Consider the following 27493-nt stretch of genomic DNA (forward strand, 5'->3'; position numbering starts at 1 on the left):
CAAGGGGTTAACCAAGTTAACAGAAGAATCCTGTTGGCCAACACAATATTTTTATCATAGGATCACATGAGATTGGGCCACCAGAATAGAGCTAATAGACTGATTTTATGTCGTTCAAATTGTTAATTTGCTATAGAAAAAAAAAAACACCACCACCCAAAAAAGTTGCCAGCCCTGTACACCCTACAGGCATCCCTGGCTGCAGGTCCCACTGTTCAGAGTTCAGACCTTTGCTTGCTCCCCCTGTTTCCCACTTGCCCCCCATCTGCTCTCTCCACTCAGCCTGATATGCTGAGCCCCAACCTTGCCCTTGCAACTCCCCATCTCCTCCTGGTTAGAGGAAGGGATGAAGTAGCCTGGAAGAAACAGGTGAAAGCAGGGATCTGAGGGTCCAGCCACTCCCCATAGAAACTTGCCACCAATCCCACATTCTCAGCGCCATCCTTCATGTGTCTGCTGCCCCCAAGTCCTGAGCCTGTGGGGACTGTGGACTGAGTCGGCTCAGTGCCACCAGCCCTCTTCCTTCAGGAGCACCACTGAGCCCCACACCGCTCTCCCTCTGTCTTCCAGAAACCAAACTTCTGTGGACATTTTCTCATCTGTTCTTCCCTCCTCTCATTTTCTGTTTTTGTGGCTCATAACTTTTTCAGTCCATTGATATTTTAATGGATCGAAAAAAAAAAAAAAAGAAGACAGTAACTGTGAGTTTTGAGTCCCTCATTTAAGAAAAGAAAAAAAACGGCAAGGATTTTGTTGTTTCTGAAATGGCACAGATTGAGGACTTTTCTCCAATTCAATGATCATTTTTTAAAATTCTAAAACATAGACAAAATTCCAACTTCCTATTGACCCACTCTCTAGGAGTCAGGAATTAAAGGCTAAAGAAGTTGAGCGGCTTCATCTAGTCATTCACCAAATCCTTGCTGAGCATCTAGGAGGCTCGGCCTGCTCCAGGCACTGGGGATGTAGCCATGAACAAGGCAGACACAGCGCCACTCTCTCGGAGCTTGCCTCCCAATGCCGGGAACACACTCATCAAGTAAAATAAAAAATATATCAGAAATAATAACACGTGCAGAGAATTAAAACAGGGTAAGTGACAGAGTCTGGGAGGCTACTGTAGGCTGCGTGACCAGAAGTCCTCTCAAAAGGGACTGATCTGGGACCTAAATAATAAGAAGGCTGATGAGTGAGTCTCAGAGAGAAGAAATTTCCAGAGCAAGGGAACCACGGGTGCAGTGGCCCCGGCACTGGAAACAGGTTTGGCATGTTTGAGTAGAGAATTATCTACTTCCAGCCCGTGGCTGGAAGGAAAACAAACAAAATCCTATCTTTAATGAGTATGAGACGCCATCTGACATCCAAGAGGCCTGCCCTGAGCGGTGGGACACGTGATCCCAGGACTTGAGGGTGAGGGCAGGCTGCAGATGTTGACTGAGAGGTCCTCTGCTCGGGGGTGATGTTTCTCAGCCATGGACTTGATGTTACCAATGCAAGAAAGAAGATAGATCAAGAGAAAATAGCCAGGGTGTCTTGGGGCGCTGGGCCATTTAAAAGTTGGGAGAAAGAGCTGGAGCCAGAAGAGGAGACTGAGAAGGCAGACCAAGGGGTAGATAAAAAACCAGAAGGGGCGACGTCCGTGGGGGAAGCCAAGAGAGGAAAGCATTTCAAGTAAAAGGGGAGTTGTAAGCTGAGCTCAGGCTGCTGAGACATCACAAAAGATAAGGACAGAGAAGCAACAAGGGACAGCAGGACGTGGTCTCAGGACGTGATGGGAGATCTTGTCAACAGCAGCCCTAGTGGTGTGATGGGCAGCCATCCAGGCAGCGTGACGGAGGCAGGGGAGTGACCGCAGACAACCCTTTCAAGACATTTCCTGTAAAAAAGGAGCAGAGACAGGAAGTGGCAGCCGGAGGGGAACGTGGGCTTAAGATAGAAATGGGGAGGGAGGGTGTGTTGGTTGGCTGGTTTTAAGATGGGAAATACTAGAACAGAGAGTTAATGACGGATGCAGAAGTGGAACCAAGGTCTGTCTGACCCCAAAGCAGACGCTGAATCTTACCCCAAAGCTGTATTTCACCTTCATCAGTCACTAGCATCTCAGAAGCACAAAAATGAAGCATCACACTGGCACAGCACTTCACAGTTTACACAGTGGGTTTCTATTCCTCCCCCAGGAATCCCTAATCTGACTGTGGTCACCACATCACGCAATACACAGGGCACCAACCAAGACAGCTTCCACCCGGGGACTATAGATCCATCATCTGCCTCCCGGAGTCTTCCAGACAGGAGTGGATCTCAGGGAAAATCCAGGCAGTCAGGGCATGTCAAAGCCACGGGGGCTTCAACCCCCTCATCCTACCCCCTTGTAAGGATAAGGGGTGTACTAGCTTAGCCGGCTGCCATAACGAAGTACCCTAACAAAGCTGCCATAACAAAGTACTTATAGATGGCCATCTTCTCCCTGTGTCTTCACACGGTCTTTCCTCTGTGTTCATACATGTCTGTGTCCACATTTCCTCTTCTTTTCAGGATACCAATCACAGGGAATTAGGGCCCCCCCTAAAGACCTCATTTTAACTTAATTTCCTCTTTAAAGACCTTAGCTCCAAAGATAGTTACATTCTAAGATACTGGAGGTTGGGACTTCAACATATGTATTTTAAGTGGACACAATTTAGCCCATAACAAGGACACTGAAGGGTCATGACTGGCGTACCATAGATAAATAGCATTTGACCAACCACCTCAAATTAAATGCAGTGTTCCTACTCCAACCAGCTGTGGCGACATGAAGCAGCAAGGTAAATGGCAGTGCCCACTCCCCCGACCCCAACCCGGCAGCCTCCATTCTACTCTCTGCTTCTACCAGTTCGACTTTGTTAGACTCCACATTTAAGTGAGATTGTGCAACGTCTGGCTTTCTGTGTCTGGCTTATTTCACTTAAGCATCATGTTCTCCAAGTTCATCCGTGTTGTCACAAGTGGCAAGATTTCCTTCTTTTTTAAGAGGGAATCATATTCCACCGTATATACATATATACCACTTCTTTTATCTATTCTTCTGTCTACAGGTACTTAAGCTGTGTTTGATGAAAAGGCACAAAGTTTCAGTTATGCAGCATGAATAAATTCTGGACATCTAATGTACAGCATGAGGACTATAAATTAACACCGTATTGTATATTTGAAATTTTCTCAGGGTAGATCTTAAGTGTTCTCATCACACACACAAAAAGTTAACTAGGTGAAGTGACGGATATGTTAATTAGCCTGACTGGGTAATCATTTCACAATGTACATGTATATCAAAACATCACACTGTACACTTTAAACGCATACAATTTTGATTTGTCAATTACACCTCAATAAAGATGGGGAAAAATTACTACCAATAAATAAATAAATAGATAGACGGATGGCAGTGCCACTGTTCACTCAATCCTTTTCTCCTGAGATTGAGACAAGCCCTAAGAGCCAGAAACCTGCATCAACCTCCATCTCAAAGGAAAACAACTGGTAACTTACTGTGACAAAGGCAAGCTCTTCACAGGGAGGAGTCGACGAAAGAAAACGCTTTCAATTACAAATAAAGAGCACTACATTATTCTCTCCCTGGTTTTGCTAAAATGCTCAACCTTCACAGCTAAAATTGCCTGAAAACTTTCACTGTTGCTACTTTCAGAGTCATTTGGCCCATCTGTGATGACTGAAGAAAAGGCCATCTTTCTTAGGCTTAGCAGCCAAAGGCCAATGCAGCCAAAAAGCAGATAGGTACAAACACTCGCCTTCCACCTTAGGAGTCGATTGCTTTTTTCTGGCAAAGCCCAAAGCCCTCTGAGCTGTCCAGCTTATTCAATCCCCCTTCTCCTGATAACCCATCAGTAACAGCACACCGCAGGAGCACACAGAGGCCTGGCCCGTCTCACCCCAATGGAAAATGTCACGGAGACAGATGGTTTTTCCGGAAGGTCTAGTCGTTTTTGTTTTTAGCCTGGCCCCAGTGAGACCATTGTGCCTTGTGGGATGATGTACTCCCAAAGGACAGGGCCAGGCCTGTGTCATTTATTCCTCCATCGCCAGTTCCCAGCACAGGGCCTAGCAGATACTGGGTGCTCCATAACACTGACCGAAAGAGTGACTGAATTAACAAAGTGATGAAGAGAGGGTTTGTGATGATCCGTGATGGGGAAAGGGTAAACCACACCAGGCTGTCTTGCTGATGCCAGCCTTGTCCAAGAGAGACTCAGATAAAGCCTACAATTTTCGAGAGAAAATGGAAAGTGGAAGGTTTTCCCACCGGTTAGAACCTGATTGGGAATAAGGCAGCGATAGTTTCTCTAGTTGTGGAGGATGTCATGAGGTGGCCAAAATGAACTCAAGCCTTAAAGGAGAAAAAACAAAAAGAGAGTGGCCTTGAATAGAAAACAGAGAAAAATGAAAGGGCAACTTAGCTGTACAGTGTCTTCTTCATCAGGGAGACTGGGAGGAGGCGGGAGGGGGCAGGAGACTTAGAGGTGGGGAAAGGAGGTCACAGGCCCTGAGGGAGAGGGAGAGAACAGGATCCTTAGCCCATGTTCTGTGGTCGGAAGCAGAGGGAGAAGCATCCAAAATCAGTCTTATGGGTTAAGAAAGCAGGGGGAAAAATGCAAATTTTATCTGGCCTCATGATCTCCTTTTTTCTTAAAAAAAAAAAAAAAAAAAAAAAAAAACTTCTATGTAAATCTCATTCAAATGGTGCCAGCCACAACAGAATGGTTTTTAAAAACATGTTTTTAGTTGTCTGTATCTCCTATTTTGAAGTTCCCTCTTTAATCCTACACAATGTTCTGGGATTATTTTCCCCCCATTTTCTAAAAGGAATTTCCTATGACCGGGAGAATTTGCAGAACGCACCTACATCCTCAACACAGGCTGCCCAAAGTGAACCCAGCCAACCTCCCTCCACCACCAGGCTTCTCATCCAGGTTCTCTCCTCTCCTCTAGCCCCCACCCCTCTCCCCCTTCTGGGTGGTAAAAAACAAAAATAAAACAAACAAACAACAACAACAAAAACCCTCAGCACAGCCATTCCAAGCACATTCTCTCTCCTCCAAGTCTGCACCTCCTTCCCAGGTCCCCACGGTTAGAGGGTGATGCCCTTCACCCATCCCTCAGCCTGGGGCTCAGACACTTTGCTCTCTGCTTTCCCTCATCCCGACATCTAACTGATGCCAAGCCTTATTGATTTCACGACCACTGTTCCTCTCTGTCCATCCCCTTCTATCTCTCCATAGTCACAGACTCTGTCCAGACCCTTATTTCCCACTTTGACCACGGCAAAAATCTCCTAACTGGCCTCTCTCTCCCTGCAAACTTTCATCACTCGAATCACACCATCCCCACCAGTTATCCTCATAAAACTTGATCCAACCATGGCCCTCTGTATCCTCATAGGTCTGCTTTGCCCATAGAAAACAGTCCACCTCCTTAGCGTAGCATCCAAGGACTCCACAGCCTACCTTTCCAGGTTGACATCTGGCTCCGCCCATCGTGTGCTTTCTTCTCTGCCCCCAGCAGACCATTCATCCTTCCACAGATCTCCTTTATATTTCCTGTCTTTGCTCGTGCAAGACTCCTGGAGGGACCTTCGCCCTCTATGGTCCCCTGGGCGTGGTTAGGGCTGAAGGCTGCTCATAGTTGTCTCTCCCCTGGCACCCTGTAAGCTTTCTGAGAGCAGGGAGTTTATTACTACCACCACCACCCTCCCCCAAACAACCTGCGCTTAGGGTCTCAGGGGGGAAAAAAAAGTATTAAATTAGATGAATGTTATCGCTGCATTGCTGCATGCAAGACTCACATTATGTTAGAATCTTGGTGTTGAAAGACACATAAAAATTATCTAAACCAATTTCTAGCCTGATGCATAAATCCCTTTGGCAAAGCTGTTGCAGTTATCTATTGCTAAGTAACAACAAGCTATCAGCCAATTTAGTGGCTTAAAACACAACCGTTATATGTGCTTGTGATTCAGTGGACTATTAATGCGGGCGGGGCTTGTCTGGGTGGCCCTTCAGCCCTACAATGTGCCAGCCAAGGTCAATCACTTGGTTGAGGTCATTGACTGGAAGAACCACAAAGGCTTCACTCACGTGCCTGGTGCCTCGGGTTTCCTCCACGTAGCCTCTGTTTGGCTCTAGCCTGGGTGTCCTTGCAACTTGGGAGTCTAGGGCAAGGAGGGCTTCTCATGAGGCAGCTTCCAAAAGTGAGCATTGCCAGAGGGGCAAAGGTAGAAGCTACAAATCTCTTACAGCCTGTCCTCAGAAGTTACACAGAGTCACTTCCACTGCATCCTACAGACCAAAGCTCGCCACGAGGCTGGCGGAGACTCAGTACGGGAAGCAGACCCCACTTCTCAAAGGGAGGTGAGGCCAAAAACTTACCGAGAGGCATATTTAATCCACCACAGAAACCTTTTCAGATACTTTCAGCCTACACATAACCATTTCCTGTGATGAAGAGCTCGTCACAATACAAGGGTAGTTCATTTACAGACAGCTCTGACAGAAAATATCCCAGCTCATAAACATGGACTGTCCAATGCCAGAGTCTGATCTGATGTTCCTTAATGAGCCCCTCCAGGGCCTCAAAGATGCTACCAGCATTTCTGAGGCTCCTCAAAATGCAGACATATCCATCAGGGTTACTATGTATATTAAACACATATTAAACACATCCACACTTAGAAAATTAATTTTTAAAACACAAACAAACACATAATAATGATAACCTTCTTTGGAAATAACACCAAAGCCTGCATTTGGGTCCCTCAGTGAACCTGATGCCTGGCCACAGAGCTTTATGATCCTTCCATGAACCCTGACACAGAGCCAGCCCACAATTTATATCTGTAGATCACTGAGGTCCTCAAGGAGAACATCAACCAGAAAATCTCCACTGGGAACTGAGCCCCAAGACCTCAGCTCCACTGAGCTACCCTCCCAGCATCTGGGACTCAGCTCACCTCTAGGGAGGAGGGAGTCCAGAGATTGGAACAGGTGACCTTCGCTGTTGGAGACATATAAAAAGTATTGTTTTTCTTCCCCAGCAGATTTAAATAATCATATGCAAAATCTAACAATACAAACTAAATACCTCTCCACTGTGGATTAGATTTGAGTTACTATTATAGAATCATATTGTTAATTTCAATCAGTGTGATAATGATTATTGTGGCTATGACAGGAAATGTCCTTTTTCATGGAAGATCCTCGCTGAAGGATTAGGGTTTGATCAGGAGGCAGCAAACTGAGGCTCCCAGGCCAAACCTGGCTGACATGCATTATTAAAAGTCTCACTGGACCACAGCCACACCCTTTTGTTTACATATTATCTGTGGCTGCTTTTGTGCTACTATGGTCTGGGTGAGTAATTGTGACAGAGGCAGACCCAAAAAGCCCAAAATATTGATTATCTGGTCCTTTACAGAAAATAGTTTGCTAACCCTTGGGTTAGAGTTACTATGTCTGCCACTTTCTCTCTAATTGTTCAGCAAAATGACAGCAACCAAAAAGTGCATACATGTATCTGTATGCGTGTGTGTGCGCCTGCGTGCATGGAGAGAGAAGGAAAGAGAGTGACAATGTGGCAAAATATTAATAATTGGTAAATTTAAGTGGATAATATATGAATATTCATTTTATTTTTCTTTCCACTTTTCTTCAAGTTTGAATTTTTTTTTAAATAAAGTGTTTTAGAGTAAATATTTCTTCACTTAAAAACTCAAAAGATGGGAATTCCCTGATGGTCCAGTGGTTAGGACTCCATGCTCTCACTGCTGAGGGCCTGGGTTCAATCCCTGGTCGGGGAACTAAAATCCCACAAGCTGTATGGTGCAGCCAAAAAAAAAAAAAAAAAACACTCAAAAGAATCTCCTAGAAAAAAATGCAACTCATAGGAAAGTTAACTAAGGAGACCAGTAACAATATAAATATATAACTAGCAATTGCAATAAGTTTTAAAATAATGAGCACAATCACAATAGCAATAAAAATATTAAACCTAAAGTTTAATCAGAAAATAAATGTAGGGGGCTTCCCTGGTGGCGCAGTGGTTGAGAGTCCGCCTGCCAATGTGGGGGACACGGGTTCGTGTCCCGGTCCGGGAAGATCCCACATGCCGTGGAGAGGCTGGGCCCGTGAGCCATGGCCGCTGAGCCTGTGCTCCGCAACGGGAGAGGCCACAACAGTGAGAGGCCCGCTTACCGCAAAAAAAAAAAAAAAAAAAAAAAGAAAAGAAATGTAGGGCACCTAAATAAAACAATAAATTTTACCAAAGTCCAAAAAATAGAAGCCCACAGGTACGTATGCCATTGAGAATGTTTGGGATTGGGTGGCCAGTGCATTTACAGGTGTTTAAAAAAAAAACTTTGCAAAGACAAAAAAGAAGCTTTGAATAAAAGGAAGAACATACCACATTCCTGAACAAGAAGATTTAATTGTTCATATTATAAAACTGTTCATCCTCCACAAATACAGCAATAGCATTGATGCAATTCCAATAAAAACCACCACGTTGTGTTTTTGATGTTGGGGGGAGGGGGATAGTGAGAAAATATTTCAAAAGTATCTCTAATAGGAAAAAATGGATGAGATTAGCCAAGGACATTTTAGAAATGAAGAGTAATGATAGACTCTGACTTTAATAGATGGTAAAATTTATGTTAAAGCTGCACATAATTAAACAATTAAATCTGGCTCAGGAATAATCAGTCAAAGAAGAAAAATCCACGAAAAGATCCAAAAGTAAGTAAGAAGTAAGAATAGAGGCAACAAATCCAGTGAGAGGAGAGAGGATGGTTTACATAGTAAATGATGTAAGGATAACGGGCTAGCCATTTGGAAGAAAATAAAGTGAGAGCCATACATCATACCACACTCCAGAGTGAAGGAAAATTAAGTGCAAAGAAATGAAATAAGGAAAGATATATAAAACAATGTAGATTAGTATTTTTATAAGCTTGTGATGGCACAGATCTTTCTATGCATAAAACAAATAATAAAGAAAATGATTGATATAGTTGGCTAATAAAAATTTTAACCTTCTGTACATCCCAAACCACTATAACCAAAATTAAGAAAATAGTAACAACAACACTGAGAAAAAATATTTGCAATAGAAATGATATTAAGGGGTCAATGTCCCCATTATCTAATCATTATGGGGGGAGAAGTTTTTAAAAATTCAAAAATGAGCAAATGTCATTAATATACAATTCAAAAAATTATACAATTGTTGAGATTCAGCATGATTATCATTTTTTTCTTTTTGTTTATAGTATTTTCTGAGCTTTCTATCCCCCCAAAATGTATTATTCCTGTAGAAAAAAAAAAATCTCAAAATAGGAACCAGGAAAAAATTTTTTTCTTTTTCAGGAAACCTAAGCTTCTTGCCAGAGGACAGTAAAGCTCCTTTAGCAGCTCCAAACTCTCTCAGAATGAGTAGATATGCAAGGTTACAAACAACCTCCTATCGTGGGCAAAAAATATACATTTTTCATCTCCTCGAATCCTCCAAAAATCTCAAGTAGGGTGTTGTTACTACCCTAATGTTACAGACAAGAAAGTGAAGACTCAGAGAAGTTCAGCAAGCTTCCTAAGGTCACACAGCAGTAAGCAATAGAGTTGGAACTGGATCCCAGGCTGGTCTGACCACAAACTCAGCTCTTTTCAGGCCTCGTTTCAGGACCCTTGGGCTGGGATGCAGAGGGATGAGTTCTGATCCTGGCTCTGTCCCCAACCACGAGTACACACAGGCTTGGCAAGTAACTTCCCCTGTCTGACCCTGATTTCCTCATCTGTTCGAGGGGAAGTGGATTGGCCCAAATGGTGTGTCAAGTTCCTTCCTGCTCAGACATGCCAGATTTTTGTTCTCATAAAGCACTCATTAGCCAAGGACTGGTCCAAGCCAGAGATCAACCCCAGGGGCCTGGGGGCTGGAGCAGGTGGCCTCACACAGATGCCCAGGCACTGGCCCACCTTGAATTCCTCATGGATGCGCTCCTCCAGGACTTTGGCAGCCTTGCGGTCCTCCATCTCCACTTTCCACTTCTCCACCAGGATCCGGGCTTTCTCGTTGGCCAGAGCATCCCGGAACTTCTTGGTGATCTCTGCCTCCTTCTGTCTCCTTCCAAGAGAACACCAGCAGGTATCAGGAGGTATGGGAAACTGAAGGACCACATGCCAACAGAACTTCAAATAAAAACCACGCACAATCATTCTTGGTCTATCAGAACGGCAAATATCTGAGGTTCACAAAACTCAGTGTTAGCAAAGGTGGGGAGTATAAATCACCAGAATTGCTCTGGAAGCCAGAAAATAAAACCTCAGAAACCCCATTTCTCACTCAGGTTTACAAAGGTGTAGGGAAAAGCTCATCAGAGGGTTTTTATAACATAAAAAGTGGCAAACAACCCAAATGTCCCTCAATAAGACCAATAAATTGGGTTTCTCACGTAATGGGATACTATACAGTAATCTTAAATAACACTGTGGATCTATATTAATCAATTTATGAAGGTGTGAACAAAGCAGTTTACAAAGCATGTATTGCCCAAATGCTCACCATGGTTATCTTAGGTGGTGGGTATTGAGTTGTTATTTAATTGATTCTTTACAGTTTTCAATGTTGTTTACACATTACAATTTTATGATTAAAACACTGTCAGTAAAAATTGGGGGAAAGATGTTGGAGTCGACTTCATACAAATTTCCAAGTCTGGCAAAAAAATATGTCAAATGTGGTTTATGAAAGAAGTCTGACCCCCCCCCCAGTATCAGTAGGGGCTCAACTGTCCATCTTGTGTGAGAAATGGAGGTAACATGACGAGAAACAAGCAGATTTTAAAAGTGAATTCAAATTGCTCTGCTGTCCTCGGGACAACTCAGTGAGGAAAGAGGCAAAAGGATATCATATGCATTATCTCAGTAAATCCAACTACATCCATATAGAAAAGGTGTTGTGATGCCCAAACTACAGATGTGAAAACTGAGGCCCTGGATCAGCTCACCACGAATTAGTGGAGCCAGGATTAGAACCTACTACGGTCTACCTGATGTAAGACTAGTGCTTTGGTTCCCTAATCTTAGCAGTGCTCCAAACAGCCAGCCAGTTGCCTGGCACCTCCTCCCTCCCACCCATAACCTATTGTCCTTAATTTGAACCCACCCCAAGCCTCCGTGTTCAGGACCCACCCCAGTACCCATTGGCACCTCTCACCAGAGTTCCTCCGCCTCCCTCTGTGCCTGCAGCCGTGCCCTCTCTGCAATCAGCTCCTCAGAGATCTCTTCATAGGGCTTGTCTCCAGGGCCTTCTCCCATGACCCAGACCCAGACTTCGCCATCTGCCCCCAGGAGCCACTGGATGTGCTTGTCACTCGCTGCCTCACAACACAGGAAGAACAAGGAAGGAAGGAAAAACAGGTCTGAGTTGTACTGAGTCAGGAATGACCTGGGCTGGCCAGGGGTGCACAACCATCACGCCACCCTACAAAACGTGGTCATCTGTAAAGAGGATGCCAGAGAGACATTGACCTGAGTGCAGGTCCATGGCCATCTTCCTCTCTCACTCCCTCTAGGGAGCAATATGTCAGCCAAGTCAGCCTGCTGGAGCAGGTGTTCAAAGCTGGAACTGGTGTCCGAAGCCCAGAGACCCTGAAATCTTCAGCACAGAAGACATCAGGTGACAGCACTCGCTGAAGAAGACTTGTGTCACTCCCAAGCCAAGGCAGTTAGGAGCCCGGGAGTCTTTTCTCTCTCTCTCTCTCTCTCTCTCTCTCTCTCTCTCTCTCTCTCTCTCTCTCTCTCTCTCTCTCTCTCTCTCTCTCTCTCTCCCCCCCCCTCCCTCCCTCTCTCTATCTCTATCTCTATCTCTATCTCTATCTCTATCATCTCTATCTCTATCTCTATCTCTATCTCTCCTGTCCATTGGCTGGAAATAAGGAATTGGAGATGGTGGCATTGCAAGATGAAGCAGCTGGCCCCTGAGTCTCCCTGACCCACATCAGCCTGTAACCTGAGCAAGAAATAAACCTGTGTTGGATTAAGTCACTGAGATTTTTCAGTTTGCCTGTTCTAACAGATTCCATTGATAACCATGACTAAAATGGAAATATAAAGTGGGGTACTGGCTGAAACAGGACTATCAACTAAGTGTCACTGCCTTACCAGTGATGTTTAGCAGGCTGAATGGCTGGAGATCCACGTGGTGCAGGAGCAAAGCATCTGGTAAAGTTATCAGACACTATCACTTAAAAGGCAGACCCTCCTGCCTTCTGAACCTGTCCCCCCTCAGGGAAGATATTGGAAAATAGAACTTTGGTAGTGGTTTGGTTGCTAGGAGCTGTGTTTGGCAAGATGTTCAGTTCAAGGAAGAATTGAGCACTTTGCAAGTAGAAACGAAAGGGAATAAAGAGAATATAGAAATCTGGGATGTTGTAGGTTTGGAAAAGCCATCTCTTTCTGGGGCCCAAATTGCAAGAGATGGGATTTTTAAAGGTTTTGCATGACTGGCCCAGTAAAACTTTTAAGGTGAATATAGGGCCCGAGGACACAGATCTCTGTGATGGTCATGAGAATGTGCTCCATGGACATCCCACAACAGGGAGCATAACTGACTGTGCACTCCAGCTCCTATGCCCTCGTGTTTGCCCAAGGCCATGCTTCCAGAGGAGGCTCCCAGCCTTTGACTGAGCATGGCAGGCTGGTTCCTGGGAGACGTGGGACTCTGATGGGCAACTTCCCGGAGGCCTTGACAAACCTTCCCTGGACTGCGTGGCTGCCTGGAACACCTCCAGCCAACCTGCCCTTCCCCTCTCCTTCACTCAAGGTCACGCCTGCACTGCAGTGCGATGGCTCTCCCAGCCTGCTCCAGCTCCCTGCCCTTTTTCTCTCACAGGCATCTCCTGAACAACACCCTTGTGTGATTTTCTCCCAACCCTGTCTCTGTTCCTCACAAGCACACTCAGACTGCAATCTCTCACACTTATTGTTCAAAGAGCCTAATGTAGATGACCTTCAGTCGAAAGGTAGAGGCATTGGGGTAAAGAGGCAAAGAAAAACAGGCAATTTGCGAAATATGTCCAGAGAAGAATCTTAGATGTTGCTCCTGGCACATGGAAGCAAACAGATCAGAAGCCTCCTAAGTCTCTTGAGTCTGGACTAAAAAAGCCTCTGATTGTTCAAGACTTAAACAACCGTTGGGCACCCAGCCTCGATGACCAGGGGGCAGGTTTCAAAGGCTATACTGGTCCAAGGAGGGTGCGACCCTCAACACTCACTCTGGATGTGGCCAAGGGGGATAATGAACAAGAGGAGCCTCCAGGGCACAGACAGCATCCACTCAAGGCCACCTCTTCACTGCCAGGGCAGGGGGACCTCGCAGAGCCTGACCTGGAGGATTTCAGGATGCTATAGACTAGTGATTGAGTGGGGCTCACACTCCCCCCTTTTCCATAGCGGATATTCTGACCCTGCTCCCCCACTGTATACCGTGTCCTAAAGGTGGGCCGTGTTAGGATGACATGTCTTTTTAGCCATACCAGGACCTTAGAGTGCCTAACGCAGAACATGTGTAGACTGCGAACTTTGGGTTGATGCAGTGACCGGGTGAGACTTGCGGGCATCCCCTTAAGGAGGTGGTCAGTGTATTTATGCAGAGAAGAACAAAACGAGTGAGCAACCAGAATGACAGTTTGTGACAGTGACCACGCTATGTCCAGCACCCCAGCTCCACTTCCTGAGCCCACCAGATGACCACTTTTCTCAGGTTCCCTTCAATTCCATGGGGTCACATGACTGAATTCTAGTCTGTGGAACGTCGGGGGAAGTGATTTGTGCCACTTTCAGGCTGAGGCTGGCTGCAATCTGAGTGCCTTTTCCACATTCTCTCTCCCATCCCTTCAGTGGGAAATAAACAACTCCAAGACGGTGGAGAAAACAGCAGCCTGATCCATGAGTCAGTGTTCAAAAGCAAGCCAGGCAGACAGCTACCTAATCCACATCAAACTGCGACTTAATCAGAAATAAACCTTCATTATGTTCACCTTCTGAAATTCCAGCATTTACCTATTGCAGAAGGCAGCATTAATTCCCCCGGCATTGGTATATTTTTAGTATGTTAAAGCAACATAGTAAGAGAGGAATATAAGTTTAATTATGACTGATAGAACCAGGGAAGCAACCACTACTAGAATTGTAGAACTTCCAAATTAATAGTGGGCAAAAGTAAATAAGAGGCTTACCAATCCTGCAAAAATACTTAAATGGAAAAGAGAAAACAACAGAAAATGTGTAGTTATTATAGCAGGCACTGTCAGTTACCTCCTCATCACCCATTCCAGCCACCTTCCTGCCTTACTAAAAACCCCAGTTTGTTTTGGGGAGTAACAGAGATCCCTTGGTTTCAGGAGAGGCAGGTTTCTACCCCAGCCTCAAAGGACAAATAAAATTAGTCTAAACCCATCATGTAAATTTATTCTCCTTGGCAAGTAATCGATCTAGGAGTGACCATACATCCCCGTTCTTGACAAAGGAGATGCAGGCAGAAGTCCCAATGACGGGACTCATTCTCGAAACAAAAGGTGAAGACTTCTTAAGGTTGCAGACAAATACTGTTTGATTCCACTCATACAAGGTACCTAGAATAGTCAAATTCGTAGAGTCAGAAAGTACACTGGTAGATGCCAGGGACCGGCGGAGGGGGGCTAGGAGGAGTGGGGAGTTAGTGTTTAATGGGGACAGAGTTTCAGTTTAGGAAGATGAAAAATTCAGGAGATGGAGGATGGTGAGAGTTGCATAGCAACGTGAATGTACTTAGTGCCACCGAACTGTACAGTTAAATATGGTTAAAATAGTATGTTTTATATTATGCAACTTTTACCACAATAAAAAAACATTAAAAAAAAAAAAGGTGAAGACTTCTTAGGAGAAGCCCCTTCACTCTTTACTCGTTTACCTCACCTTCTTCTTCCTGCCTGGAATGAAGAAGTGATGCCAGGAGCTGCTGGAGGACTTTTGCAGCCATAAGGAAAAAAGCCACATGCTAAGGATGAGTAAGCAGAAGGACTGAAGGAGATGGGGCCTTGATGATCTTGCTGAGCAGCTAAACTAATCTATCCATTGCAGTACACCTCCAGAATTCTTATCATGTGAGAAAAATAAGGAACTCCAAGGAATACAGTTCTGTAATTATTAAATGAAATGTGGTAATATAAATAAATACTCAAGATTTATTTAATTAGGCAACTATTAATCGTGCATTCTGTTACTTACGGCCAAGCACATCCCTAACTGATACAGATAACAAATGAAAAATAACACAGAATCCCTAAACCCTAAGTATATTCATTAACACAAAAATGGGAACAGAATTAATTTCCCTATTAAAGATCTGAGACTGTCAGATGTAAATAAAAAGTAAAAGACAAACACTGCTTTGGGAAAGACCCTAGGTGTTCTCCTTACTGGCTGCAAATAATAATAAATCCTTCCTTGGGGGTGGTAGGATGAATTGGGAGATTGGGATTGACATATATACACTAATAAGTATAAAATAAATAACTGATAAGAATCTGCTGTATTAAAAAAAATAAAATAAAATTCAAAGAAAAAAGAAAGGAAAGAAAGAAAAAAACCCACTATTTAATGTCATTAATTAAGTCATCACTTTTTGACCCTACTTCTAAAAAGGCGTATTTCATTATAGCTTCAGTGTCAATTTTCTCTTCTTTTACTAAATTAAAATTCCACTGGAATGGTCACTAAATTAAATTTCTACTGGTGACCATTCTAACCCTGTAATTCTGCACATAAGGGTGTTTCACATGTGAGCTGTCCTTAGAAAATGCTGCCAGTTATATTTTTGAATTTAGGTTAGATAAAGTATTCCCAAGTTTTCCCCATCATGGAAAAACAATAATAATAATAATAATAATAAATCCTTCCTTCTCCTGATGGGGAAGAAAAAGTAAAATCCAATTCTGTACTATTTAAATAAAACACACATGTAAAAAAGAAAAAGTTTAAAAATAAAGAGCTAGTTAACAATAGACCACACAGGGCTTCCCTGGTGGCGCAGTGGTTGGGAATCCGCCTGCCGATGCAGGGGATGCGGGTTCGTGCCCCGGTCCGGGAAGATCCCACATGCCGCGGAGCGGCTGGGCCCGTGAGCCACGGCCGCTGAGCCTGCGCGTCCGGAGCCTGTGCCCCGCAACGGGAGAGGCCACAACAGTGAGAGGCCCGCATACCACAAAAAAAAAAAAACAACAATAGACCACACAAAGGCAAGCAAAAAGAAAGCAGAAGTGGCAATGTTAGACAAAGTAAATTCAAGGACAAATGTGTTAGACAAGACAAAAAAGAATATTATGTAATTATAAAAGATGCAACCCACAAAGAAGATATAATAGTCATAAAACTTTATACAACAAACAACATAGCAGACAACTGCATAAAACAAAAACTCCTAACAACACAATGAGAATTTGAAAATGTATATATATTCATGGTGGAGAGTTTTGCTATATTTATTTAAGAAGCTGGTAGACCAAATAGATTTTAAAATTTAATAATATAGAGTATTTGAATAATATAGACAACAAATTTTACTTAACAACTACAGAACTTTACTCCTTAAACACTGACAATATACTTTTCTTCTTCTGATCTTGCAATTATGAGAAAATTTTATAGACCGAATCCTCAAATAATAATACAAAACTTAGAAATCAATGGGGTAAAATAGCCATCAAGAAAATATCTCCTAGAGAACCCATGGATCTTAGGGGAAATCAAAACTGAAATTACACATTATCTAGGAGAAAAATTGTAGCAAAAAATATGGGCACAGATAACAGTAAGCTCAAAAGAAAAAGTATAAGCTTAAAGGCTTTTCTTTTTGATGTCCCCGTGAAGATAAAATTCTCTTCTCCAAACACAATATAGATGCCTCCATTGACTCTATTCCAAACAGAAGTGTGAAACAGTGAGCAGGGTGGATGCTCCCATGTGGGTCCTGAAGCAAATAGTGGTCACCAGGAATGAGACTCCTACAGGGTAGAGGGGAATCAAAGTTCTCCAGGTGAGACTGGGACCTGAGTAGGATTGCGGTCAGATGCTGGTAATGTGCTTGGCAAGTTCATGAAACAGCCAGGCCACTGTGGCTGCAGCAGAGGGGAGCAAGAAGGGAAACTGGAAATGCAGTTGGAGAAGCAGCAGCTTTAATTCATTCAGTGTGGGAAACAGGGGACAAGAAAACCTGTAGGCATTTGTGAGCATTTGTAATCGTCCAAGGGACAGACAATCATTGCTTGGACTAAGATGGTCCTGGTGGAGGAGGTATAAAGTGGTTAAGATTTAGGATATATTCTGAAGGAAAAAGCAATATTTGCTTACATTTTGGATATGAGTTGTGAAAGCAAAAGAGCAAGAAAACTCTTAACTTTTCAGTTTAAACAATGGAATGGATGGTCATATTACTGAAGAGAGTAACATGAAAGAAACTGCTTGGATAAATCAACATTTCTGTTTGGGCCAAATTAAGTTTGAGATGTCTATTAGACATACAATAGGCAGTTGAATACAACAGAGTTCAGAGGAGAGGCTGGAACTAAAATATAATATTTTGGAGGCATCGGTGTATAGATATTTAAAGCCACAAAACTGGACGAGAGCAGGTAGAGAGTGAGTGTAGACAGAAAACAGGAGAGGTCGAAGGACTGAAGCCCAGCACACTCCAACACCTAGATAGGAGAAGAACCCCCAAGGACATGAGGACAAAGAAGCCTGTGAGGCAGGAGAACAACCAAAAGAGAGCAGTATCCCAGAAGCCAAGTGGAGAAAGAATTTCAGGAATTAAAGGGAGGTCAACTGTGTCAAAGGCTACTGATAAGTCACTGGGATGAAGACTTGAGAATTGACCACTGGATTCAACAACATGGAAGTCACCAATGACCTTGACAAAGGTGGTTTTATGAGTCTGTGAAAAGGAACATTTGGATGTTTGGAAACTTTCAGAGGAAAATATAAATGCATATCATTATTACTTTGGGGAAAGGAAGAATTTCTTCTATGAGACATAAAAAGAATAAACTATGAGACAATGTTGATCTATTTGATTACAGATTAAAGCTTAAAATTTCTACACACAAAAAATACCATAAAGACAATTAAAAATCAAGTCACCAACTGAGAGAAGATACTTGAATACACATAACTGTCAAACGATTGCACCAATTAATAAAAGCAATAGTAACAGCTAACATCTACAGAAGGCTTATCTGCTAATCATGGTTCAACATATTTTACATGTATTAACTTATTAATGTCTAGAAGAATCTTTCTCTACTAGGGTCCTGTGAGAGAAATAAGCCCTATAAAACATAATTTGAATGGTCATTTTTTTTCTCAGTTCTCCCAAGAATGGTATATAGATAGGACTAGTCTAGATGCATTGTAGAAAAGCTAACTCATTGCATACAATGTATCCTTTCAAGCATCTGTTATCGAATAATTTGCTCTCAAGACCCCTTTATATTCTTTAAAAATATTGAGTATCTCAAAGAATTTTTGTTTATGTGGGTTATATCTATCAGTATTTACCATATTCAAAATTAAAACTGAGAAAATTTTAAATATATATTTATTTAAAATAATAGCAACTTGGGACTTCCCTGGCGGTCCAATGGTTATGACTCTGCACTTCCACTGAAGGAGATGTGGGTTCAAACCCTGGTCAAGGAACTAAGATCTCACATGCCACTGGGCATGGCCTAAAAAAAAAAAGTTACTTCAAAATAAAAGGTTTAAAGATTTTTAAGCAAAATAAAATTAAAACCCATTGGTTTATTTTGCACTTTGAATGGATCTTTTACTCATGTGTGATTTTGCAACAGTCCTCATTGGTCCTTGGAAAATACTGGTTCACTGAATCAAGCAGATCTTCCAAATGTGGACCCATTTTATTTTACAATATCATAAAATTGTTTGTTAATATTACTATGAACCTCAGAGAAAAGCATTTATGTATTGGGAATCTAATAAGTTCATTGTAGCTGATACAAGTTTTCCAAAAATTCTAATTTTTGCTTGAAACCTGGAATTTTATCACTGGAATAAATTTTATCCATTGTTTTCCTTGAAGTGACAGATTCACTTTATTCATCTGCAAATACTCAAGTCTGAAAAAAGACATAGTTTGTCAGTCTTCTTTCAAGTAAAAATGGTATTCCATGAATAAAGAGGCTAGTTCAGCACATAACTCAAAAAATCACACAGTGCCTTTCCTCAAGGCACCCATCATACTTCAGAAATGCCTTATGCATCCTTCCATTTTGTCATACAATAAAATGAATAAGGTTTACTGTTTCATCAAAGAGTGAAACCATCATTAATTTTACTGTGAGTGTATGATGATGAAAAAATACAGTCATTTCACTCCCACAAGACTGGAAAGAATAAAAAAGTGTGATGACAAATTCTGATTGTTGAAAGGATATGGAGCAATGATAATTCTTATAAATTGTTGATGGCTGAAGGAACTGATACAACCACTTTGAAGATATTTGGCAAATATTTAGTAAAGTTGAACATGCTACATATTATTACCAAGGAATAGCACTTCCAAGTACACACGTGCCCAGAGAAACCTGAACAAGAAGGTTCATGGAAACATTGTCCAAAGTATTAAAAATCAGGAACAACATAAACGACTAATCAAGGAAAACAGATAAATAAATTATAGCACGTTCTTATAATGCAGTACCCTCTAGCAAGAAAAATAAATAGGTTTGAACAACACAGACATATCTCCTTGAAAAATGCAGAACCAATAAATTAAGTTAAATTCAGATTGCATACAGTATAATGTCATTCATATAATGATTAAGCAACATATTGCTTACAAAATATAAATTAAAGTATGGAAAAGATATAAGGATGATACATGTTGAATTTATAATAGGCTTGCATATGGGGAGGGAGGTGGGGAGTGAAATTTTAGAAAGGCGTTAAAGTGGGTCTCAACTGTATATGATGTACTTAAATAAAAACAAAGAAGGCACTAAGTTAACACTTAATAAAGACACTATGGGTCCATAAGTACTTATTATATTATTTTCCATTTTACCTATGTGTTTAAATATTTTATAATGAGAAATTTTAAAAGCTTTATTTTAAAAAAAGATGTGGGACTTCCCTGGTAGTCCAGTGGTTAAGACTCCGCACTCCCAATGCAGGGGGCCCAGGTTCGATCCCTGGTCAGGGAACTAGATCCTGCATGCATGCTATGACTAAGACCTGGCACAGCAAAATAAAATAAATAAATAAATAAATATTTTTAAAATATGAAATAAAATTTTTAAAAAAGAAGTAACATGAATAAACTGTTCTCAATCTAAGACATAAAAAATGAACAACAAAATAAAATCAGGAGAAAATAATTAATGAAAAACACAAATATTAGTGAATGCAAAGCATATACATTATAAACACAACTAAACATTTGTTCTTTGAAAAATATAATAAAGTAGGAAACCACCCAGCATGCTTAAATTAAGATAAAACAGGGCTTCCCTGGTGGCACAGTGGTTAAGAATCTGCCTGCCAATGCAGGTGACCCAGGTTCGAGCCCTGGTCTGGGAAGATCCCACATGCCGCGGAGCAACTAAGCCTGTGTGCCACAACTACTGAGCCTGTGCTCTAGAGTCCGCAAGCCACAACTACTGAAGCCCGCATGCCTAGAGCCCGTGCTCCGCAACGAGAGAAGCCACCGCAATGAGAAGCCCGCACACCACAACGGAGAGTAGCCCCAGCTCGCTGCAACTAGAGAAAGCCCACGTGCAGCAATGAAGACCCACTGCAGCCAAAATAAATAAATAAATAAATTTATTTATTTTTAAAAAAATTAAGTTAAAACATATATATGTTATATGTTATATATATCCATATATATGTTTATATATATGTATGGAATGTGTATACAGTATATATAATATATACGGCATTAGGAATAAGAAGACGATGTAAAACAAGAACTGATTAAAAGAGAATATTGTGTGGGGCTTCCCTGGTGGCGCAGTGGTTGAGAATCCGCCTGCCGATGCAGGGGATACGGGTTCGTGCCCCGGTCCGGGAAGATCCCACATGCCGCGGAGCGGCTGGGCCCGTGAGCCATGGCCGCTGAGCCTGCGCGTCCGGAGCCTGTGCCCCGCAATGGGAGAGGCCACAACAGTGAGAGGCCCGCGTACCACAAAAAAAAAAAAAAAAAAAAAAAAAAAGAGAGAATATTGTGCTATTCTGTGTTAATAAATTTGAAAATATAGATATAGGTATAAATCTTCATGACCTTAAATTAGACAATGGTTTCTTAGATATGATACCAAAAGCACAAACAACAAAGAAAATATATATCAATACCATTTGGACTTCATCAAAATTTGAAATTTAAAACTTTTGTGTTTCAAAGGATGCCATCAAGAAAGTAAAAGGGCAATCCAAAGAGTGGAAGTAAATATTTACAGACCATATATCTGATAAGGAACTTGTGCCTGGAGTGTATAAAAATTCTTACAGCTCAATAATAAAAAGACAACTCAGTCTAAAAATGGGCAAAGGATCTAAATATACATTTCTCGGGCTTCCCTGGTGGCACAGTGGTTGAGAATCTGCCTGCCGATGCAGGGGACACGGGTTCGTGCCCCGGTCCAGGAAAATCCCACATGCCGCAGAGCAGCTGGGCCCGTGAACCATGGCCGCTGAGCCTGCGCGTCTGGAGCCTGTGCTCCGCAATGGGAGAGTCCACAACGGTGAGAGGCCCGCATACCACACACAAAAAAATAAATAAATTAAATAATTAAATAAATAAATAAATATACATATAAATATACATTTCTCCAAAGAAGATATATATGGATGTCCAATAAGCACAAGAAAAGATGCTCAAAATCTTTACTCATCAGGGAAACGCAAATCAAAACCACAATGACATAACACTTCACATCTCCCAGGATGGATTTAACCAAAAACATAATAATAACAAGTACTGGTGAGAAAGTGAAGAAATTGGAACCCTCATACGCTGCTGGTGGGAAGGTAAAATGATGCGACTGCTTTGGAAAACAATCTGCCAATTCTTCAAGTTATTAAACATAAAGTTATCAAATGATCCAGCAACTCCACTCGTAGGTACACACCCAATAGAAATGAAAACATACATTCACACAAAAACTTGTACGTGAATGTTTATAGAAGCATTATTCATAATAGCCAAAAGTGAAAACAACCCAAATGTCCATTAAGAGATAAATGGACAAACAAAATGTGGTACATCCATATAATGGAATATTATTCGGCCATAAAAAAAGAATGATACTGATACATGCTACATTGTGGATGGACCTTGAAAACATTATGCTAAGTGCAAGAAGCCAGTCACAAAAGTCCAATATTATATTATTCCACTCATATGAAAGTCCAGAATAGGGAAATCCATAGAGACATCAAGTAGATTAGCAGTGGACTTCCCTGGTGGCGCAGTGGTTAAGAATCCACCTGCCAATGCAGGGGACATGGGTGCAATCCCTGGTCCAGGAAGATCCCATATGCCACGGAGCAACTAAGCCTGTGTGCCACAGCTACTGAAGCCCGCGTGCCACAACTACTGAAGGCCACACGCCTACAGCCCGTGCTCTGCAACGAGAGAAGCCACCATAGTGAGAAGCTCGTGCTTCACAACAAAGAGTAGCCCCTTCTCTAGGCAAGAAACACAAGAGAAGGAAAAGACCTACAAGAACAACCCGAAACAATTAAGTAAATGGTAATAGGAACATACATATCGATAATTACCTTAAATGTAAATGGATTAAATGCTCCCACCAAAAGACACAGACTGGCTGAATGGATACAAAAACAAGACCCATATATATGCTGTCTACAAGAGACCCACTTCAAACCTAGGGACACATACAGACTGAAAGTAAGGGGATGGAAAAAGATATTCCATGCAAATGGAAATCAGAAGAAAGCTGGAGTAGCAATTCTCATATCAGACAAAATAGACTTTAAAATAAAAACTACTACAAGAGACAAAGAAGGACACTACATAATGATCAAGGGATCGATCCATGAAGAAGATATAACAATTGTAAATATTTATGCACCCAACATAGGAGCACCTCAATACATAAGGCAAATACTAACAGCCTTAAAAGTGGAAATCGACAGTAACACAATTATAATGGGGGACTTTAACACCCCACTTTCACCAATGGACAGATCATCCAAAATGAAAATAAATAAGGAAACACAAGCTTTAAATGATACATTACACAAGATGGACTTAATTGATATTTATAGGACATTCCATCCAAAAACAACAGAATACACATTTTTCTCAAGTGCTCATGGAACATTCTCCAGGATTGATCATATATTGGGTCACAAATCTAGCCTTGGCAAATTTAAGAAAATTGAATTCGTATCAAGTATCTTTTCTGACCACAATGCTATGAGACTAGATATCAATTACAGGAAAAGATCTGTAAAAAATACAAACACATGGAGGCTAAACAATATACTACTTAATAACGAAGTGATCACTGAAGAAATCAAAGAGGAAATCAAAAAATACTTAGAAACAAATGACAATGGAGACACAACGACCCAAAACCTATGGTATACAGCAAAAGCAGTTCTAAGAGGCAAGTTTATAGCAATACAATCATACCTTAAGAAACAGGAAACATCTCGAATAAACAACCTAACTTTGCACTTAAAGCAATTAGAGGAAGAAGAACAAAAAAAACCCAAATTTAGCAGAAGGAAAGAAATCATAAAGATCAGATCAGAAATAAATGAAAAAGAAGTGAAGGAAACAATAGCAAAGATCAATAAAAGTAAAAGCTGGTTCTTTGAGAAGATAAATAAAATTGATAAACCATTAGCCAGACTCATCAAGAATAAAAGGAAGAAGACTCAAATCAATAGAATTAGAAATGAAAAAGGAGATGTAACAACTGACACTGCAGAAATACAAAAGATTATTAGAGATTACTACAAGCAACTGTATGCCAATAAAATGGACAACCTGGAAGAAATGGACAAATTCTTAGAAATGCACAACCTGCCGAGACTGAACCAGGAAGAAATAGAAAATATGAACAGACCAATCACAAGCACTGAAATTGAAACTGTGATTAAAAATCTTCCAGCAAACAAAAGCCCAAGGCCAGATGGCTTCACAGGCGAATTCTATCAAACATTTAGAGAATAGCTAACACCTATCCTTCTCAAACTCTTCCAAAAGATAGCAGAGGGAGGAACACTCCCAAACTCATTCTATGAGGCCAACATCACCCTGATACCAAAACCAGACAAAGACATCACAAAGAAAGAAAACTACAGGCCAATATCACTGATGAACATAGATGCAAAAATCCTCAACAAAATATTAGCAAACAGAATCCAACAGCACATTAAAAGGATCATACACCATGATCAAGTGGGGTTTATCCCAGGAATGCAAGGATTCTTCAATATATGCAAATCAATCAACGTGATACACCATATCAACAAACGGAAGGAGAAAAACCATATGATCATCTCAATAGATGCAGATAAAGCTTTTGACAAAATTCAACACTCATTTATGATAAAAACCTTGCAGAAAGTAGGCATACAGGGAACTTTCCTCAACATAATAAAGGCCATATATGACAAACCCACAGCTAGCATCGTTCTCAATGGTGAAAAACTGAAACCATTTCCACTAAGATCAGGAACAAGACAAGGTTGCCCACTCTCACCACTCTTATTCAACATAGTTTTGGAAGTTCTAGCCACAGCAATCAGAGAAGAAAAAGAAATAAAAGGAATCCAAATAGGAAAAGAAGAAGTAAAGCTGTCACTGTTTGCAGATGACATGATACTATATATAGAGAATCCTAAGGATGCTACCAGAAAACTACTAGAGCTAATCAATGAATTTGGTAAAGTTGCAGGATACAAAATTAATGCACAGAAATCTCTGGCATTCTTATACACTAATGATGAAAAATCTGAGAGTGAAATTAAGAAAACACTCCCATTTACCACTGCAACAAAAAGAATAAAATATCTAGGAATAAACCTACCTAAGGAGACAAAAGACTTGTATGCAGAAAACTATAAGACACTGATAAAAGAAATTAAAGATGATGCCAACAGATGGAGAGATACACCATGTTCTTGGATTGGAAGAATCAACATTGTGAAAATGACTATACTACCCAAAGCAATCTCCAGATTCAATGCAATCCCTATGAAATCACCACTGGCATTTTTTACAGAACTAGAACAAAAAATTTCACAATTTGTATGGAAACACAAAGACCCCGAATAGCCAAAGCAATCTTGAGAATGAGAAATGGAGCTGGAGGAATTAGGCTCCCTGACTTCAGACTCTACTACAACGCTACAGTAATCAAGACAGTATGGTACTGGCACAAAAACAGAAATATAGATCAATGGAACAGGATAGAAAGCCCAGAGATAAACCCACACACATATGGTCACCTTATCTTTGATAAAGGAGGGAAGGATATACAGTGGAGAAAAGACAGCCTCTTCAATAAGTGGTGCTGGGAAAACTGGACAGCTACATGTAAAAGCATGAAATTAGAACAATCCCTAACACCACACACAAAAATAAACTCAAAATGGGTTAAAGACCTAAATGTAAGGCCAGACACTATCAAACTCTTAGAGGAAAACATAGGCAGAACACTATACGACATAAATCACAGCAAGATCCTTTTTGACCCATCTCCTAGAGAAATGGAAATAAAAACACAAATAAACAAATGGGACCTAATGAAACTTAAAAGCTTTTGCACAGCAAAGGAAACCATAAACAAGACCAAAAGACAACCCTCAGAATGGGAGAAAATATTTGCAAATGAAGCAACTGACAAAGGATTAATTTCCAAAATTTATAAGCAAGTCATGCAGCTCAATAACAAAAAAAACAAACAACCCAATCCAAAAATGGGCAGAAGAACTAAATAGACATTTCTCCAAAGAAGATATACAGATTGCTAACAAACACATGAAAGAATGCTCAACATCATTAATCATTAGAGAAATGCAAATCAAAACTACAATGAGATATCATCTCACACCGGTCAGATTGGCCATCATCAAAAACTCTAGAAACAATAAATGCTGGAGAGGGTGTGGAGAAAAGGGAACCCTCTTGCACTGCTGGTGGGAATGTAAATTGTTACAGCCGCTATGGAGAACAGTATGGAGGTTCCTTAAAAAACTACAAATAGAACTACCATACGACCCAGCAATCCCACTACTGGGCATATACCCTGAGAAAACCATAATTCAGAAAGACTCATGTACCAAAATGTTCATTGCAGCTCTATTTACAATAGCCAGGACATGGAAGCAACCTAAGTGTCCATCAACAGATGAATGGATAAAGAAGATGTGGCACATATATACAATGGAATATTACACAGCCATAAAAAGAAATGAAACTGAGTTATTTGTAATGAAGTGGATAGACCTGGAGTCTGTCATACAGAGTGAAGTAAGCCAGAAGGAGAAAAACAAATACCGTATGCTAACACATATATATGGACTCTAAGGGAAAAAAATGTCATGAAGAGATTAGTGGTAGGATGGGAGTAAAACACCGACTTACTAGAGCATGGACTTGAGGATATGGGGAGGGGGAAGGGTGGGCTGTGACGAAGTGATAGAGTGGCAGGGACATATATACACTATCAAATGTAAATTAGATAGCTAGTGGGAAGCTGCCGCATAGCACAGGGAGATCAGCTTGGTGCTTTGTGACCACCTAGAGGGGTGGGATAGGGAGGGTGGGAGAGAGGGTGATGCAAGAGGGAAGAGATATGGGAACATATGTATATGTATAACTGATTCAGTTTGCTGTAAAGGAAAAACTAACACACTATTGTAAAACAATTATACTCCAATAAAGATGTTTAAAAAAAGAAAAAAAAAAAAAAAAAGAGTAGCCCCCTCTTGACGCAACTAGAGAAAGCCCACTCAAAGCAATGAAGACCCAGTGCAGAAAAAAAAAAAAGTAGATTAGTGGTTGCTAAGGGCTGGAGCAGGGAGAAAGGGGTCTGGCAGGTACTAGTTAAAGTGTATGGGTTTTCTTGAGGTGCTGAAAATATTCCAAAATTGACTGTGGTGATGGCTGCACATCTCTGTGAATATATAAAAACCATTTAGTTGTACACATTAAATGGGTGACTTGTGTACACTTTAAATGGGTGACTTGTATGGTATATGAATTATATCTCAATAAAGCTGTGTGTGACAACAAAAACTCTCCTGGTAATTTATATGATAAGGTAATTTATAGGGAAAAAAATCAGTTAGGATATAGAGGTCTAAACAACGTACTGACCAACTTAACCTAACTGACGTCTATAGAACACTCC

At 41.2% G+C, this 27493-nt stretch overlaps 1 protein-coding gene and 1 non-coding gene across 4 annotated transcripts in view; one reads left to right on the forward strand and one right to left on the reverse strand.

Moving 5' to 3' along the window:
* The window catches only part of SH2D4B (SH2 domain containing 4B), an 88442-nt gene that overhangs the window by 48081 nt on the left and 12868 nt on the right, over positions 1-27493 (reverse strand). For all 3 annotated transcript variants that reach the window (XR_010838910.1, XM_067025243.1, XM_067025244.1), the window contains exons 3-4: positions 11260-11419; positions 10020-10167 (exon numbers count right to left, since the gene is read on the reverse strand). Coding sequence is in view for 2 of the 3 variants with exons in the window: in XM_067025243.1 (XP_066881344.1) it covers positions 10020-10167; positions 11260-11419 (308 nt within the window). In the remaining variant the exon portion in view is untranslated. The remainder of the gene's footprint in view (positions 1-10019; positions 10168-11259; positions 11420-27493) is intronic.
* TRNAG-CCC (transfer RNA glycine (anticodon CCC)) lies at positions 20230-20302 on the forward strand. The gene has a single exon. It is a non-coding gene; the product is annotated as a tRNA-Gly (tRNA).

This window comes from Kogia breviceps, chromosome 2 (genome assembly GCF_026419965.1).
Source record: "Kogia breviceps isolate mKogBre1 chromosome 2, mKogBre1 haplotype 1, whole genome shotgun sequence".
Taxonomy (NCBI): domain Eukaryota; kingdom Metazoa; phylum Chordata; class Mammalia; order Artiodactyla; family Physeteridae; genus Kogia; species Kogia breviceps.